Below are 19758 nucleotides of genomic sequence, written 5' to 3' on the forward strand. Positions count from 1 at the left end.
TCTGGTTCAGTACATGTATTCAGCTCTGCAGGCTTCAGTAGGTGCCGTCTACCTGCCAGGAAGATCATTAGCAGGATCCTTACCCAGTTTTACGTGGAGACACACTGCATAGGAATGTTCGCTTGATAACCATAGCTTCCTGAAGCATACAGCTTGGCCCGACTCCAGAAAGGAACATTCTTTTATGTTACACGTTCTAGCAGAAAATTAGACTACTGAGAAAAATCTAATGAGAATCTCATTTTGTTTTCGTTAATGCATTAATTTTATAATCTAGTGGCTGAATAAGTCAGTACTGGTATATTAAACAAAGTGTTTTTCTTTTAAAGATATTCTGGAGTGTGTACAATAATATCCCTCCTGTGACTAGCCTGCCTTTGAGATGTAGTTACCATTTAATGAGAGGAGAGAGGCGACCACTTTGGTAAGTGTCTCCCGTGTAATGTGAGGTGAAGGTGGGAGGGAAATGGTTGTGAATTTAATAAAAGACTTACTTCATGCCAAAAGGGAATGCCAGAGTGGTTTTTTCCCAGTGTTGTTGGAAAGTCATTTTAGCTATGACTTAATTTTGAAGTAAGCCCCTGAGACAATGAGCCGCTGTCCCAGCACCCCGGCACTGAATGCCCCATTGCAGTCTCCCCATAAACGGCTCATCGTTAGCTCACGGACAGTGCGATGCAGGTCTTTGTATGGGGTGTGGCATCATTTGGACTTGTTCTTTCGTTTGTTCAGTCATGACCTGGACAGCGGGGTGAAAAAGCTAATAGGCTGGATGAAGGAACAGATCTGGTTCCCACACCTATTGTCCGGTTGAACACAGATCCTGTCTCCTCAGACATTATCTCACGTGGACCACACGGAAAGTGTAGGATACTGATCATGGCCCAGGGTCGAGGGGAAGGTGTCTTTTTCTTTAATAGTTTGGTGTAGTGTTGAGGGTGGTGGACCATAAACCAGTTTGCCTAGGCTGGAGTCTCAGTTAGTAGTAAATCCTTGTATCATGCCCCTCGACTATTCTAAGCTGTTTACTTACTAATAGCTCTTTAGTAGCAAATGACAGAAACCGAAGCTGAGCCAAGAAATGGAAGTTTTTGGCTCCTGTAGCTGAGCAGGCTACTGGGAGGGCTGATTTCTCCCATGCTCCGTTGTTATTAGGAAGCTGACCCTGTCCATCAGATTTGCTTTGCTTTCCTCTCCATTGGTTTAGTTTTCAGGCAGCTCTGCCACTTCATAAGCTCCAGTCTTAACACCCTCCAAGTCTATCCATGTCGGCATTCACCAGCCCCAGTGAAATGCCAGGGCGGCCTCTCATTGGTCCCCTGTGGGCCAGCTTTCCATCCCTGGCCAATCGCAAAGACTTGAAGGAGGCAGTGTTCTCAAAAGGCAAACCTGGGTCATAAGCCCATCTTTAAAGCTCGGATAAGGAATCAACCATATCGAAGAGGGTCTGACATGAGAGTAGGGGACAAGTAGCTCCTTAAAGGGAAATCAGGGTGCTTTTGCCAGAAGAGGGGGCAGTTCCTAAACAGGGGAACAGCGGGTGTCCTATTAGGATAGGACACAAGGTTGACATGAGAATCAGATGAGACGGTGTCATGAACATGACATCAGAATGTAAAGGCCTTCACACACATGAAGCACTTGAGTTCGTCTGTCCATCCCCAGATAGTCTAGGGCACCTCTCATCACCACCTCCTTGAGGACGAGAACTTGGTGTCCCATCTCCTTCCCTGCCCTTGTGGCCACAAATGCCACTTTCTTCCCTTCCTATCTCCACCCCCTTCCTTTTTCTTTCATCTGCGTCTGCTTCCATTAAAGCAAATGGGGGAGAGTTTATTGAAGAATGCTCCATGGTGGTTTTTTTGTTTGTTTTTAACGTCACCTCATCGTTAAACTGGATGTATGTGGAACTACTTAACCCATGAGAGTAACTCTGAACGTTGGTCTTTGATCCAGGGAAGAGGAGAGCAATGCAAAGGGTGGCGTGTGGAAGATGAAAGTCCCCAAGGACAGCACGGTAGGTTTGTTCTGACCCTTTCCTGGAAGCTAAGTTTGGGGTTGCAGCTGGCTGCATGTGATGAACCGCTTGTGCGTTTTAGACAGCCTGCCCGCTAGACTCAGAGCAGGACCAGGGGTACGAAGTTCTGTTCTGCCCATGGTGGTTTTCTGCCTTCCACGGTCACCTTGAAAATATGTTGTGATTCTCTATGGAAATGGTTGTAATCGTGTGACTGCATCATGTAGTCGGGACGGCTGCGTGCTCATAAAGTTTGCAGAAAAGCTGATTGTGGCCGTCATTTCCGCCCCAGGCGTAATTAGCATGTGGAAGCTGGTTTACATAGTGAGAGGCAGGAGCCTTCCCAGCAAAGGCTCCTCCTCTCCCCACCGCAGGAACGGGCACTTCTGAGGACGACCCTGGCACACAGGGTGGGCATGCGTGGGAGGCCTTGCATCTCGCAGTTCTTTGGGGTTTCACCACAGGGCTGTGCCCAGTCTCCCTCTGGGGCTGATGAGAACCGGGTTGGTGGGACGGCCTGCGTGGTGCCCATGGGCTGTGGTCCAACCCCAGAAACCTGGGTTTCCCAGGAGTGGACTCTGATTCACTGTACTGGCTGAAAAGGAACCTTCACATCTATTCTTAAGCCTTGGGAAACCCAAAGCATCTTTGAAAATGGATGAAAGGGCAGATGCTACTCACCTTTTTCGTGGTTTCTTTCATGTGGATAAGCTCAAAGCATTGAAACGTCTCCACAGACCCATAGGCATGACCTGGCCCCTTTTCTCTAGAAGCACAAATCTGAAGCTATGACCCCGTTTGTTTGTTAAAGATGCAAACTCTCATTAAGATGCGTAGCTACAGGGTTTCCTATTATTTGACATATGTAACTGAAGAAATGTCAGGGGAGCAATTCACGAACGGGGCAAGGTTGGTGAGCTCTTCCTGCCCACCCCAGAAAGAGAGAAAGTGGTTTTTAATTTCAGTAAGAACACGTTTTCCTTGTTGTGTTCTCTATTTACTCACACTAGACCTTGAATTCAAGTAGAAACAATCATGATGTCAACATTGGGTGAAGGGTATCTGAAAGACACTTTTGTCCTCACCCTCCTCGTCAGCTCTCTTGACCACATTGAGTTACAAATGGTAACGCTTTCGTGTCTGTAGCAGTGTCCTCATCCCAGGCAGCTCAGTCCAGTGTTAATTGTCACCCGGTCTCAATTCACACGGGAGAGGGAACGTTCCATCCCCGCCCACCCCCCCGCAGCATCATCTTCACCACTCACAGCACAAGAGACAACAGTTGTGACAGACAGAAAACGGAAGGGGCAGTATCTAGATGGGAGACAAGTGGACCAGAATGGAGGCTCTAGGAGAGAGAAAAGACAACCCTCCTTGAGAGTAAAGGTCACAATGGCTCACTGCTGTTGTCTTGGTTAAACATTCAGCTAGGCTGCTTTCAGCTCATTAGAACATGATAGTACACACTCATAATCTGGTTAATGTATACTGGGCACCTGGTCCAGAGCTGGCCCACAGCTATTCATGCAATGGAATGGATCCGAACTCGCGAGTCCTGTTGTTGCAGTCACAATGCTGAGCCCTTCCAGCGCATTTGTGGACTAATTTCATGGTCACAGCAACCCTGGGAGGTCAGTCCTATTATTAGTCCCTATTCACCAAAGGAGACTGATGCTCAGAGACTGATATCCCACCTGGCTCACGGAGACCCAGCTGGCTGTCAGGATTCAAACCCAGTGCTGGCAAAGCTCAGAGCCTGTGGACCACAATAAGGAAGAGAAATGGGACCCAGAAGTTTTTGAGGAGGAGTAGCTGGAAGAACTTGTGGGCCTCCAGTTACCTGTGCATGGATGCTGGCTGCTGATTGGATGACCTCAGCAGATGAGACGCCAGAGTTTCTCCCTGGGAGGAGATGGAGCAGAACATGCACTGATCTTCAGGGAAATAGAGACACACACACACACATATACACACACACACAAGTTCAGTCATTTAGCAGAAACAGGATGCCTTCAAGTGAATGGAAACTTGCAAGTCTCTGGTGTTAGATAAACCAGAAATGTCCTTAAATGTTCTTCACTTGGGTAACCTTGGAAGTACCTTATAAACTGCACAAAAAAACAGGGAAGACTTTTAAAGAGAAGGATTTTACTAATCACCTTCACTTACAACCAGGTGATGCATTCTGAATCAGCCAGAGGTAAAGATACTGGAAAGCTGAAAGTCATTCGAATGTATTTTCCCCCCTTTCTTCTGACCTTTAGAGGTGTCCCAATGAACTTTGTGACTTTGGACACCGAGTTGTGCGGACACGGGGTTTGTGACTTGGGATCCCTTTTGTCTATCTGTGTAAAGTTAAAACACAGTAGGTGCCACCATGTGAGTGTTTACACCTGTGATTTAAAGAGGTCTGCGGGCTCCAGATAAGGGCACGGAAGGGCATGTGATGTTAAAGAAAATGTGACTTGTGTAGCTCCTAAAGTTAATTGTTTAAAAATAAATGTTTTTTTCTTTGTTTTTTGTTTGTTTGTTTGTTATTCTTTTCCCACACCAGTCCACAGTTTGGAAGGAGTTGTTGTTAGCGACTATCGGGGAGCAGTTCACAGACTGTGCGGCCGCAGGTAATGAAGCCCACAGCCCTGGTACCCCCGACTGCCGCGCGCTTGGCTGGTGCTTGATGCTTTTGTGGTTTGACTTTTTATGTATTTTGAAGTTGTTCATTTTGTACCTGTGAAGTTCCTTAGATTTTCTCATGGGATCGTGGCATTTAGAGTTATATGTATATGTGCATATGTATACTTACATGTGTGTACGTTATACACACGTGTATGTGCTTCTGTATTTTTACCACTTATAGCTCATATTAATAGTATCCATGACTATCTGTCTAAAATAAATGGGCAGGAAAAGAATTTTTTTTAATTGAAATATAATTGACATACATTATATTCATTCCAAAGATAAATGGGCTCTTAACACAATTTGGGGTAGATTTCTTTTATCCGTTTCAGTTCTTCCAGAAGGGGCAAGTGCCTTTGCGGTCGAGTGAAGTTTGTCGTTAGGTAGCACCATCCCTTTTGTCCCTCTCATCCTTGCCCCTTCTTCCTGTCCCTTCTAGTCAGACTGTGATAAAGGGGAGGTGAGGGGGAATCACCATTATTACCTGTGATCCCACAACGAGGCTAAAAGGTAAAGCCTTCAGGACTTTGCTTCGAAGACCATTTTCAAATACTGCGTGAATTTCTGAGAGCCCTGTGAGTGCGTTTTTATTTTGCTTGGTTTTGTTTTTTTAATTAAAGTATAGTTGATGCACAAAACCATGTAAGTTACATGTACACAGCACAGCGATTCAGTTTTCAAAGGCGGTGCCACATCCATAGTCATCACACAGTATTCACTGTATCCCCCGAGCATATTTTACACCTAATCGTTTGTACCTTGTAATATCCCCTACCCCAGTTTTATTTTGCTTTGTTTTTCTGTTATGAAGCCACTCAAAGAGGAAAACTGAATTTCTAGTTTAAAGTTCTGTTTCCTGTTGGGATAGTTCCTTCTGGATGCTTCTGAGGTAACATTGAGAATAACATTTTTTCTGTTCAGCTTTCTGTTACAGTTTTTTTTTTTTTTTTTAACTAATTGGTATTGATTGATTTGCTCTCGCACTTCTTAGATGGCGCTACCTTGGCGAACCCCTGTAGGCCTAGCCAGTGCCACGGCAGGTTTCAGAATTATCTCACTAACAGTTCTAGTAGTTCTACTTTTGTTTTTCTTAATTCCTTTTTTTTTTTTTTAATTTTTTTTGGGGGGGCTTTATTTATTTATTTATTTTTCTAGTGGAGGTGCTGGGAATTGAACCGAGGCCCTTGTGCATGCTAGGCCTGCACTCTACCATTAAGCTATACCCTCCCACCTGTTTTTCTTAATTCTGACACCTCTTTTTATTCACTTAAGACAAAACTCGGGTTACGATGAAACTGTCTTAAAAGTATAGATTCCTTCCGTTTTCATAGGGAGTAGTTAGCAACTTTACAATATGTAGTCAAAAATACGTCTTCGGTATAATTATAAACACAGGAATCCCTGGGGGAGGAAGTTTTCTGTATGAATTATTCCTGCTTCCAGAACCAGAACCTGGGAAAATAGCCTAAGTCGTAATAAACAGCCAGGGTTGAGTAAAGAAGACCTATTGTTCTGGGGTTGACTTCGGAATGAGAGCGCCATTAACTATTAACCGTTAGCTCTTCCATTAACCTAGCTCTCACACCTACACCATTTCAGCCAACCTCTCTGGTCCTCACTTCCCCCATCTTTAAACAGCGGCTCCTCCGAGCTCTCACCTCGTCTGCTGCCAGTACCCTAAACCGATCAGGCTTTTGCTGGTTCTTTCCCCTTATGAATGTTACGTGTTTGTGGTTGGATCTTCCTTTAAACACGAGCTGCAGCCTTTTTACCATGCTGTTTCTGCACGTGCTGTGCTAGGAGGCTACACCTTGAGTACCAAAATCCAAGCCAAACTGAAATATTGACAGTTTAGCATCTTCAGCACCCATCAGTTACGGTGCCCTCTGACCAAGAATGTAGACATGGGCAAAACCAGGAAACTGGAAAATGCCCATCTTTCCCTAAAAGGCCATGCTAGTGTCTTGACGACTCTTCTTGAAAGTGGTAAACCCCAAAGCTTCCCTCTTTACTTGATTTTATGTTCACATGAAATTTAACATTGAGCCCTAGAAAGTATGTTTTGAAGGTCAATTAAAAAATCAGAAAGCTGTACATAAGACAGATTTCTTGATGGAAAAATAAGTTTCTCTGGATGGCCATGATCAGGTACTATTTATTTTTGGGGGAAATTTTTGTTTAAATGTGACATGTATACAGCAAAGGACGCAAATGCCAATGTATATAGCTTGATAAATATTCCCAAAGTGAACAGAGCCCTATAATTGGCATCCAGATGAAGGAACAGAACATTACCAGCCCCCGAGAATCCCGCCTCACCCTCCCTTCCCTCAAAGGTGGCCACCGACCTAAGTTCTGATGCCGGAGACTGAATTCTGCCTGCTTTCAAATGTTTCTACACATGGAGTTATTTAGTGATCAAGTCATACACATTTAACCAGAATCGAATTTATTTAAAAAGGAAAGGAGGAAGAGAAGGAAAGAAGGAATGAAGGCGGGAAGGGGAGGATGGAAGAAAGAAAGGAATTATTTTACTGACGGTGAAGTTAGTAAGGTTAGTAAGTTGGACATGTCCTCATTTAAATTGTATCTAAATGCTGGACCCGCTTACCCTCCAGCAGGCAATTGGAAGAACTGATGGCGTAAATATTGAGATGTACAGATTGACAGTAAATAAGGGAAATTTGGCAAAACATAGTAACTAAAGTAGAATTTCCAAACTTCAGTAACACTCACTTTTCACCTTTAGCTCATTGATGCCGAGTGTGTGGGTGCAGAGAGGTGACCCTGTTTCAGTCTTATGCCACGAACATGGAAGCCAGGAACTGGAACTCTTTACTCCTCTCATTTTGCCGCACATTAATATACACAAAGTGGCTCCTTAGGACAGTGCAAAATCTTACTTACCCAGCCACCATTCTCGAATATCTGCAGAGGAGCTGCACATCTAGAATTTAGTTTAGTTTTTTGGGTTTTTTTTTTTTTTTGAAGACCTACATTAATCAACAGATAAATGCTTTCCGCCCATTCGCTGAAGCACTGCAATAGCAGAGCCACACTTAGAACATACTTACTCTTACTTTGTACACAGTGCTGACAGGTGGTCATTGGTTCTCTAGCCCACAGTTTGAACCGGAAGGGGGATGGCTAGGGAGAGGCACTAGAGGAGCAGGAAGGATTAATAGGAAAGGAGCAGACAGGCAAACCACAAAAAGCAGGATGAGCAACTCGGAGCACGCAGCCAGGGCCCAAGTCAGTTTTGGGGCACGAACCACTAACCACCCCAAGATCTCTGAATGACTGTCAGGAAGTCAGGCGAAGTACTTGCTATGTTCTTAACAAAGATAGTTAAGCATCGAGGAAAAGTTCACTTGAGTTCACTTGGCTTTCAGAGGGCCGAGCATTATGCAATGTGTTTTAGAAAAAGTCTCATCAACACAGAAATGAGAAATAGTCAAAAGCTTTGGGAACATCTTAAAAAGGGTAAATTACTTATCTGGAAAGCTTGTTTGGCCGGGACACTGTGTTTATCTCAGTCCCCAGACAAATGTAATGTGACCGCTGCAGCTTTTGCCCGCTTCTTTGCTTTTGCTTACTTGCGATTCCCCTTAGAAATAGAATTTATGACGAGTTCTCTGGGCCAAGTTCTTTTGACCATCTTCTCCATAACTGACTGATAAAGTGATAAGTGCTTAGAAACCTACTCCGGCGGCTTTGAAATGGTCACTCATTTCTTTTTTCCCCTCGCTTTCCCCTCAGATGACGAAGTAATAGGAGTTAGCGTCAGTGTTCGGGACCGAGAGGACGTCGTCCAAGTCTGGAATGTAAATGCGGCGTTAGTGGGTGAAGCCACCGTTTTAGAAAAGATCTATGAACTCCTGCCCCACATATCTTTTAAAGCAGTATTTTATAAACGTAAGTGCTTCATTTCCAGTTACTACTTATTCTATCATACTTTTAAAGACAGAAACTGTGTTGCAAATGAGGTGAAGGGAGAATCACTTGAAATTCTCTCATCCAGTAAATAATTCAGTAAAGCACTTTGAAGTTTCTAAAAAAAAAAGAAAAAAAGTTTTAGTCTCAGAAATTAAAATGATATTTTTATTGTCACCTTAAACACCCGGATCAGAAAGGGAGACTGCATGTTGTTTTTGTTATTGCGAAAATTTAAACCCAATCTCAAATTTGTCATTCTCAGAAAAGATTACCTTCCATTTGAAGCAACAATAACAAAAATGTTATTATATGAGCTGGCAGGTAGATTTTCAATCATCCCTTCATAAACAGGAGTTTATAACGTATAACATCTGTATTTGTGGAGGAACTCGGTCTGAGCACAGGCACGATTGAATGTTCTACTGAAACGCTAATACGTCCTCATTACGGATGACTGTGGCACAGAAGAGAACTCACGCATAGTGGTGAAGTGTTAACAGTATGAATAGGTGTGTGGACCCATTGTTTCCATCATGATTCATGTTCATTGCTTTTGTGTGCTCTTGTGAAAAAGTCATCTTTTTCATAATGAAAGCAGCTTAGTGCCATAAAATCAACGTTTGGTAGATCAAACTGCAGGTTACAGTTTTCACAATGAGTTCCAGGAAAGGACTGACAGCCCTACACATAGGTGATAGATTTCCTATTTCCCAAACCATCCCAAGAGTCAATAACCAAATTTTTTTTAACTGCGGTATTTCATTGAATCTAAGATGCCCTTGACGATAAGTATTATTTTAGGATTTCTAAGAAAGAAAGATAAAAACGCTCCTAATTAAACTGTGACACATTCTTGAGTCCAGGGGTCTCCAGACGTGCAGTGGGGAGTCAGGAGCGCATCTTAGAATTGCTGAAATAACACCCCATTATAGCTTCACTTTCCAAACCCCTTGCCAAAGAGGAGAAGGAAAAAAAAATCAAACTTTGTTATGCGATCGTCTTAGTATGATATGAAAACTAAGGCCTCCCTCTAAGGAGTCATAAAGCCCCAGGCCCAGTGATTGAGATTTTAAGCAGTGGGACTGATCTGCTACTACAGATATGCAGGAGGTGCTTAGCTTCTGAATTTTAAATGAAAGTTTAAATAAAAGAGACAGGAAGGTGGCACTGCGGAGGAGGTCGCTTACTGGTCATGCAGTGCGAAAATTGCACGTCCGTAGATGCAATTTTGATTCCTTTGGGAACCCTCATTGTATTTTCAGCCCAGGTATTAATTGAAAGGTCGCTGAGGGTCTTTTACTTTTTTCTGCTGTACGAGACTAACTCCAGCAGAAGCTCTCCGACAGGAAGTGTGTTTCACCGCCGTTTACAAACGGGGCTCACACGTTGTTGATCGCCTTTGCCCCAGCTCCACATTTGACTCCAAAGAGGACAAAAGCAATTTGGAATCTCTTTAAGTCAGGCACTCGCTCTGGATTTTGGTCCCATTTCAACAGTGTGACCTCGAGCAAGTGATAGTTTCTCATAGTTTCACTTTCTTGTCTAAATATTGAGGAGGTTGGTCTTAAATGATCTCCAAGGTCCCTTCTGCTTCAAAATTCTCTGATTAAAATTTCTGGGTAACACGTTGGTTACCAGCAGCCTCAGCATAATAGGAGAGTGGCAGCCACAGAGATAATTAGGCCACAGAGCAGTGGGGCTAGTTTCTAGGGCGGTGTGGCAATAATCAGGTAAGAGCAAGCAGGGATGAGTCATTGCCTTGTTGTGATGGCGGGATAGGGGAGGGGGGGAGAAAAGCACCAAAGTGAGACAGGGGAAGGTTGCAGCTCACAGAATGGATACCCTGAAGTGTGATGCCATTGTGACCTCTGTGAGCAAGGCAGAACTAGCCAGGGGTCTCAGTGGAAATCCTTGTTTGAATGGCATACATGAGCACTTAAATAAAGATCATTCAAATAAAAATTGGAATTGGAAAAAACAAGCAATTCTCTTTATTTTCCTTAAAGCAGGCAGTCCTTTACTCAGTAGGGTTATACACCATATGCTACAGAATTGATTTGGGAAAATGAGGTTTGGGCAGAAATTGTATTCACAGCCTGAATACAATTTCTGGGAGAGCTAGGTTAGAGATCACCAACCTCACGCTATTCCTCTGTCTCGTTAGTAAGATCCTGGTGTAAGTATTCACAGGTGTACAGGAGCCGCGGGGCCCGGCAGGTTTTCCCTTGTAGAAGGAGCCCTGGCGAATTTGAGCAGGGCCTCCAGCCGGGGAGGGGGGTTTTGGGGGGGTTATGAGCATCCGGCTGTTAAGTTCTCTGTGAGTTGGATACAGATTGGTTTTTTGACTGAGAAACTTAAATGAACGGGGACCCCCCCCCCACAAATTCTGTTAGGTTCTTCAGAGCAGCTGAATGACAAATGTCTTTGATGTGAGAATTGTTTCGAGCAGAGGTTGGCAAACTACACTGTCAAGACAAATCTGCCCCCTTCCCACCTGTTTTTGTAGGGGCTGCAGCTAAGAATGCTTTCACATTTTTAAACAGAAAAAAAATCACAAGAAAAACTACATTTTGTAATACACGTACGTTGTATGAAATCCAAATTTCAGTGTATGCATATATATAAGGTGTGTTGGCCCCCAGCGATGCCCATTTGGGTGCACATCCTCTGGGCGGCTTTAATGTTGCAAGGGCAAAGTTAAGAGTTGGGAGGAGACCCTGTGGCCCACAAAGCCTAAGATATTTATTCTATGCCCTTTCCCAGAAAAAAAGTTTGCTGACTCCTGGCTTTGAACGTTTCTGTATTCCCCTTCAACCAGGGCTGACCAAGACCAACAGGACTTTCTCTTGTTTCTCCCAATTCTGAATGTTCTGTGGTATCTCTATAACCCAGCAGAATCGTGCTGTCTCAACAGTGACCACCCCAAACTGTCTCCTCACCCTTAGAAGTGATAAAACTCTGTGGCCAGTTCCCATCTCCTGATTAAGAGTCGCGAGCCCAGCGTCACCAAGAGGTCTGTGGCTCCCCGCTTGACCCAGCCGCACCGTGTTTTTTATTGCAGAGCTGGCCACGATGTTCTTTGATGTTGGCTCTAAAAATCTTTCTTTAAAAGATTTTTTTTAAACATACATATAATAAGTGAAATATTGGTTAAAGCTCCGCATGTGAGAAATGTTCGATTCAGTCAGTTCGGATGACTGGCCACCCTTAGGCCTTTGGTCAACTCAAGGAAACCTCGAGAGCCATAAACTGTGCTTCTCCCAGGGTTTTATCTAGGTGGAGAGCAAGTTTGGGTGAGCATCCAGGATGACCCTGAATGGAAAATGGTTTTGTTCCCCCACCCAACCCCGTACCACGCCCATACTAGTCTGAGGAATTTAGTTCATCTTAAAAATACAGACTTGGGAGGGGCTTCGGCGGTGAAATGGTCCAGCCCATGTGTGCTTTCCTAGGACGTCCTTCACTGCCAGTGAGGGGTGGGGAGGACAGAGCACGGGGATCCTGAGTGGCCCTCGGCTTTATCAGACCCAAGTCACAATGACTTTCCCACTTGGAAGAAGAGGATCTGCCCTTGCTCAGTGATGAGGGTTCACCAAGTCCTGGAAGTGGATTTTCAAACTTGGCCTTTTGCCTTGGAGGAAATATTATGCATTTCACAGGTCTCCCAGTTCCCACTTCCACTTTATAAAAATTTAAGTCTTTCGAAAATATTTTTGGTAGCATCATTTTTTATTCTAGGGTTCCTAGTTGTAATGAGTCATTTTGCAAGCCAGGCAGTAGGGCTGGAAAAAAGAAAGAAAAAAAAAATCATGATTGGGAAAAATAAAAGACCCATCCGTTTCATGAAATGTCACTTCCCACAGAGGGTGTTTACAGGTCGGGGGACATAAGAGAACTGCTACCACCCTTGTGTTGTTCTTCCTTTTGTTTTCCTTTTGTTTCTTTGATTTTTATAAAGCTAGGCCTGTGAATGGTCCTGTCTCCGTCTGCGAGGCCCCTCCCCCCATGCACCCCGTGGGGCACGTTTTCCCTGCGGCAGCATTTGCTCGCAGCCCGGCTCCCCCCCACCCACCCCCAACAGCCTGTCCGGATTACTCATCCTCTCCGGCACAGCAAGCAGAAACAGGCAGCGTGCCCATTGCTTGTTTATTCCTTGTTTTAATTTTCATTATTACGTTTCTCAGGAAATGCACGCCTTAGCTAACAGTTACTGGCACAAAAAGGTATTTGAGTTCTTGCCAACGTTTGGGGAAACTGAATGAGATGCCTTAGAGGAGGGTTGCCCCATCCTTTGCTTAAAGTTTTCTTTCCTTTTTTTCTTTTTTGTTTTTTTTCTGTCCTTTAGCCCATGAAGAGCACCATGCTTTTGAAGGTGGACGTGGAAAACACTAATTGCACTCTGTAAAGAATTCTTTGTCCTTTGCTGATTGGTTTTGGAAACGGTCTTAACAGGAGGGAGAGTGAAGAGAAGACTTGCCGAAGCCCGATGCTGGTCAATTTAGAGTGGGTTTCTGTCCTTGCAGTTTGAGCAATTAGGACTCAAAGTGGCAGGTGGGGTTGGGGGGGTCGTGTGGGTTTCTGCCGTCACATTACTTGGTGGTTTTTTTTGTTTTTTTGGTTTTTTTGGCTTTCTGAATTCTCTGTTCTTTTCGCTCCCTTTTTTTTTTTTTTTTGCCCTTTTAAATTCCTCATTCAGTCTAATTATTGTTTTCTATACTCCTCTTTCATTGAGGCACAAGAAATGGGTTTCCCTTTAAGTAGCTCTGCTGTACCTAGTTAACGAGTATATGCATAATCTTGACAATACTGCTTTTGAAAACCACACTGTACTCGGAGGAATACTAGCTTGGTGAAACCTGTCTTTTGATTATTTGTTGTGACACATTTCTACACACTCTGCAACGGGCATTGTTTTTTCTGTCCCAGGGAAAAGAAAAATCACACTTAATCTGATTTTGTACTGACAGCACACACATCTTTTTTTTTCTCTCCTTTTTAAGAAGTGTTTTTTTTTTTAAGAGATGAAAGGAAAATAATAGTTGGGTTGCCAAACATGAAAACTATAATCACAGTTGAGTATGAGGATATAAATCAAACCCTAGATCTTTGGACCCTCCGTGGAAATATTTTCTAACCAGAATTTCAATTTGGCCTTTGCAAAAAGAAGACTTAGAGTAGTAGCAAGGTGTTTGTCTCAATAGGAAACCTTATAATTTCCTATTTAAAGCGGAAGTGATATTTTAATTGTTTGAATTAAGCTGCTTCTGAATTTTGGATGTGCGTACCACTCAGGGCTTTCCAAATCAATGCAGACACGTTTTGTTAAATGACCCCCTTTTCCTGCTCACATTGTATGTCGTTTCCAATTCTCGATCATCCTCCAGCCTGGCCAGCTTTCCCCCCTGCCTTTTCCGTGTAGGAACCCAAGTTAAATCTCATTTCAAGATGAATGTGAACGTTCACAAAGTTGAACTCTGAATGCATTCTGTACATACTAATTTTTGGAATTGTTGAGCTATGTTGTATTATGTTACCAAATAAATACTGGTTTTAGTAGAAGGAAATGACCACCCTCTGGAACGCTCCGAATGTTCCAGTTTCCCTCTCTCCATTCTGCCCACGCCTCTTACCGCTTTTACCTGAAAAAGGCAGGGCCAGTTGAAGACACTGCCTCCCGCTGGCTTTTTTCTGGTGTCAGGGGAGCTTGGGCATGCTTACACACTTCACAAAAGGGCGGTGCGCTCAGAACTTCATCGTACCCAGGATTTTTAATTCCTCTTGCAGTACTGACCAGCAGAGAGAGGTGGGGCTCCTTTCAGCCTCTAACCTGTGTTTGTATATAAAATTCTCCATTCAAATATTTTAAAGGACTTCAAACAATATCTGTTTATGAAAGTTGTGCCCTTCACTTGTGTTACTAACCACATCAACCATAATAACAGTGATCATAGTTTTTTATTTTTTTTTTGAAAATGCTTTGTTTCTAAACTTGAGTTTCTTCAGTGATTTCATAATGAGATATAAGGCTATCAGATCCATTTTTCAAAAGCCTAGAACGTGTCTCTTTAAACATTGTACTAACACCCAGCTTGTTTTTAAATTATTCATCAAGGATTTTTAAAAAAGTATTCTGGACATGAATTTAAATTCTTTTTTTATAATATAAGTATTTTTCTGATAGATTAGAAAAAAGGATATAATTGACTTATCTTCATTATGATTGTCATATATATTTCCATAAGTAAATGGATTTTGAAGTATTTTTATTTTTGAACTTTATTTAAAGGATTGTGATGACGTGTTCAACTTTTGCATGTATGTAGCCTGTGAAGTAAAAAATAAAATGAAAGAAATAGGAATGTTAGGCTCCCAGTAATGTTTTCTAGTTTCTGTTGTTTATGATCATGAAACATGGCTTAACACACAAAGTAAGATTTTTGTCCCAGAGACCTTGTGCAACTCTTTATGACCCTGTGGAAAATACCAACTGTGAGAAGGATTTAAGTTGCCTCAGTTAAGGACCTATCACCCAAATGACTCTAAGAGAGGATTTTGTCAGATTTTGGTTTGGAAATTGTTTTAATTGAATATTTAGTTCATAAGACAGTGTATGAACTAAGCTGATTTAATCAGTTTAAAAGCCTCTCATTACCTTTTTGGATTAAAGAAGCTAATACTCTTTCGAGATACAAGGAAATATTTTGTGGGGCATGTGACTTCTGTGTTAGGGCAGCGTCCCCGCCTCAGCCACTGCTGGGGAGAGCGGGCCCTTGCAGTGGAATGCACGTGTCTTTCAGCCCAGTCCTTGCAGGTGTAGCCGGACTCTGCAGAGAGCCATCCGGAAGCCAGAGCGCTCCATTTCTGGGCTTTGTCATTCCTCAAGGTCTGTGATGCAGAGCCAGGGCTCTGACTGAACTCAGTACGCTTTTTCTCCTCCCATTCGTCTCCAGGCTGCCAGATCTCACATGCTTGCTTACATCAGGGAAGTTATACCCCTTAAATAAGGACAGATAATACCCACTTAAAGTAACTTGTCTGTATTTCAGTTTTCTAAGTGCCTTCTGAAGTGCTCACTTATTCCATTTTAATATTTCCTCCTCTGCCCCCATCACTTCTCCACATTCTGCAGTGAGGGCATACTTTACAGAGAACATGTCCATTGAATAGACTGTGTGTATTCAATTCATGATACAGCGGTCTGAGAAAAAACACGAAAACACAATTCTAGTAAACTTGAAGTGACTTTAACTGAACTCTAACTTCCTCTACTCTCTTGAATTTAGCTCATGTCTGCGTCATACACACAGTCACAAGACTTTGTTCTTAAGAGAAACTTTGCGTGTAATTGGGTCCACTAGACACAATGTATACTCCACCAACAGAGAGACTGTCTTTAGTGAAAGGACATGGGACTAGGCAGCATGACAGAGGCAGGCATTGAAGCCTGCAGGCTGCAGCCCAGCCCAGGCTCCCTTAAACAGGGAACACTCACAGTCTGTCACTCTAACCCCAGAATAGGTCACCCCAATCAAGCATGAAATGTCTGATCCGATCTGGCCCCTGGTCTACCTCTACATACTTGGGTGTCCTTGTTATAAACAGTTCCCATTTTCTCCCTCTCATCCTCAGTGACTGAAGCAGTGTCACAGTTTAGCGTTTGAAAATCACCTTATTATTACACGAAGTGGGTCTTTGCTATAAGGTACCCAACTCTTAGAGGACCCCAACTTCTGTACTTACACAGAACTGACGGCACGTGGAGCCATCACATGGTGGCGCTGCCTTCCAGCCAAAGGTTCTGACTCAGCAGTGTAATTCATCCAGTTATGTTTGTGTAATTACTTTAAGATTCTCCTGCATATTGCTCTTGCGGTTTTATAAAAATTTGATGAGATACCACCAGTAGGAGTTTAGTTCTCCTACCTAATAAAAATGTGTCAAAGAGAGAACACTCTGGATGTGCTTTAAAAAGTGTCAAGTCTTAGGCGCTCATTGAGCCTCCAAGTGCTTTATGAAAAGAAGGAATGAAATAAACTAACATATAGGAAATACCAGAAATATTTCATCAAATTAGGCAAATACTGTGCCCAAAGGGAGATGTAAAATTAGAGTGTGATTCTTTTCTTTTTTTTTTTTTTAGCTTTCTAAATATGAAACTCCCTTTTAAAAATGTTAAGTCTCCTGTTCACCTTTCATGTATCGATGTTGCTGTCACATTTCACTCATTACAAATGAAAGTAGAGGACTGCCTGTAAGTAGTTTATTTCTTCACTTGATCTTAGCCAAAAGGCCAAGAAGTGATGGTAGTTTTATTTCTTAAAAGTATGTGCAGACCAATAGGAAGTTATTTAAGAGTTTGGTGACTCAGGATGGTAAATGCGTAGCAGCAGAGAGGAGTCAAGACAGCGAAGAGGACAGACGGGAACGGGAGTGCAGTGAAAAACCCCTTTGAACCCATTCTCCTGGGTTAGAGCGGGGTCTCCCTCTACATCTCCCGTGAGGGGAAAAAGCCCCAAATAGTCCTTACACATCTGATTAGAGTGTTCTGTCTCTGCCATCTACTTGTACATATGCGTCAGAATCTAAGAACACATCTTATCTAGGTGAACCCATTCAGGCTCAAAGTTACTCTTGCTTTATAGATCTGGCTGACATGACTGCTTTTAAAAGAAAACTCACAGGCTCGTGAGAGTTTTAGAGTGGAAGGGACCTTCGAGATCATCCACCAGTGCAGGAGAATCACCGAGGTGCTTGCTTAATATGCAGATTTCTCCATCCCAAACCTAGAGTTTCCAATTTGGTAGGTGTGGGAGGGCTAGAGACCTGCCTTCTTTACTCCCTGCAAGTGCCCCAGTGGCTTTGATGTGGTTTTTCCTCAGACCCCCCACTTTGAGAACCCCTGATTATCTCCAATCCCCAGGTAGGACAAGCGAGGAGCCCCTCCCACCACCTCCCCCCAAGCTCTCTCAGGTGACCGGATTTGAATGTGTAATACCCACAACCTTCTGAAGGCTGGAGAAAGCCGTTATTTCTAAGACTTGAGAAGATGATGCTCGTAAGTAAGAACTTGATGGCCAGGACCACAAGCAGTAATAGCTTGCCCATCTCCAGAAGTGCATAATATAAAATCTTTAATACAGAGTGGTGGCTTTTCTCTTTTCTAAATACCATTTCAGCCTGTTAAGAGAAAAGAAATTAATGTTCAGAAAAAGTAGTTACCCCATATGTGCAGTAACTACTTTTCTATAATGTCTTACGGCATCTGGGGTTCAGCCTCATTGAACAAGATTAAATGAACGTTATAGACCTATAAAATTGGATGTAAAATAACGCAAAACTGTTCAAATGACTATCTGAGTAGCCTGGGAATGAATTTCCACTAAAATTAATTGTCACTCCTAGACGTAGCTCAGCAAAGCTGTTACTAAACTGGAAGGATTCCTTAATACATAGAAGTATCAAAAAATCAAGTAAGTATTCCCTAAACCAGATGACTGATAAGCAAAAGTCATTGTGCAGTCGATACTATTTTGTTCATCATTGCTACTAAAATTTAGAGTCCCATCATATATGTGTGTGTTGAATGTACCTTATTAGAATATCCAATAAAATTGCCTTTTGGATATTCTATGCTCTTGTGTCCTTCCGAAATCATAAGGTTGAAGAAATCTCTGTTGAAACGTTCTGGATTTGGTTGCTGCCTGAAAAAACGTGATCAGCTCATTTAATGAAGTGTGTGATTTCTGTATGACAATATCAGCTTCTAATGTTGAAGCCAGAGAATTTTTCTTAAACTTTTACTTTGGAACAATTGTTTTGAGATTTATTAAACTGACAACTTTGCATTAGAGGGACAGCATGAAGTAAATATGGGCATATCTGACTTTTGTATAGAATTTTTTTTTTTTTTTACATACGAAGTAGTGACTTTTAATGAAGGTTTCAGGAGGTGACAGTTTTAATTTTAGCACTTTACATTAATGATGAATGGGGAATATTAAAGGACTTGGAGCATCTTAGTAAAGTTATAGGTTTTCTACTTTCAAATAGAGCTATTAATTTTGTAAGCAGATATGAAATCCCCCCCACGCAAATTTCTTAGACCTTAATCAGGTAATATGGCTTATAGCCATTGTATGGGTTTTAAAAAACTTTAACTGTCTTGTCAGTAATCGGCTAATAATGTCACCATCCCTTTGTATGTCTCCTCACTGACATTTCAGTTCCATTGAGCTGGTGCCACAAAAGGCTTTCAGAGCTTAAACCAGTAAGCACACTGTAGCTTGGGACATCCAGCACCATTTGTCCCCAATTTAAAATCTTAGTTGCATTTAGACTTCTTCATTCTTTCGAACTAACCTACCTGTGTAAGTTGCAGCAGGTTTATTTGCCTTACGTTTTGGATCGGCCTGTGCCCCCTCCTCCCCATCGTATACCATCTGTGCCCTGTGCATTTGGGGCCCTTTCACATATGGCTACAAGCTGGGGTAATGGCCTTCCTTTTGATCTGGCTTCATCTAGTGATTTGCTCAGCATTTTTAAGGTCGGACTGAAAACTTTTCGGTTCTAGTTATTTTTTATTTTATATTGTGTGTTGTGTTTGATGTTCAGATACACGTGAAAGTTGCTTCTCTAAGTCAGTAATTTTCATTCCAGCCTTTTGCAGCAATAAGGTAAGACTAGACTGTCCTTTTCTTACTTGAAAATATGATTTATGTGTTTGGTGCACATGTTTAGACTTTTCATGCAAAAGTTCTTGCTGTTTTCTAGTTTGGGACTAGATTGCTATGAATTTGTGTTCCTTCCTTTTTTTTTTTTTTTAAGTTATAACATCAGGAGGCGGTTGTTTAAGGGTTTATTCATTTGTAGGACTTTATGTTGAGACCTTCCCTAATCTGTTGCCACTGATTCTCACTCTGTAATTGGGTCCTGTAGTACAGAAATGTCGGTCTACTCCCTCAGTTTTAGAATTTCATACAATTTTATTAACCGCATTGCTTCATCTTAAGGAGGGTCCAGGGATATGTGTGGTGATTATCAAACCGTGTTTATTCTGGCACCTCTTGAACTTTCTGTCCACCTGTTGGAACGCGCGTGAAGCTCCTTGCCCCGTGTCTGACACCTAG

At 42.5% G+C, this 19758-nt stretch overlaps 1 protein-coding gene across 1 annotated transcript in view; it reads left to right on the top strand.

The window, feature by feature from the left end:
* EIF4E3 (eukaryotic translation initiation factor 4E family member 3) overlaps window positions 1–15004 on the top strand; it is a 37499-nt gene extending 22495 nt beyond the window's left edge. Inside the window, exons 3-7 of the mRNA XM_064496316.1 lie at window positions 330–424; window positions 1957–2017; window positions 4572–4638; window positions 8456–8611; window positions 12978–15004. Of these exons, the coding sequence (XP_064352386.1) occupies window positions 330–424; window positions 1957–2017; window positions 4572–4638; window positions 8456–8611; window positions 12978–13024 (426 nt within the window). The 3' untranslated portion in view covers window positions 13025–15004. The remainder of the gene's footprint in view (window positions 1–329; window positions 425–1956; window positions 2018–4571; window positions 4639–8455; window positions 8612–12977) is intronic.
* The last annotated feature ends 4754 nt before the right edge of the window (window positions 15005–19758 follow it).

Source organism: Camelus dromedarius, chromosome 17 (assembly GCF_036321535.1).
Source record: "Camelus dromedarius isolate mCamDro1 chromosome 17, mCamDro1.pat, whole genome shotgun sequence".
Lineage (NCBI taxonomy): Eukaryota > Metazoa > Chordata > Mammalia > Artiodactyla > Camelidae > Camelus > Camelus dromedarius.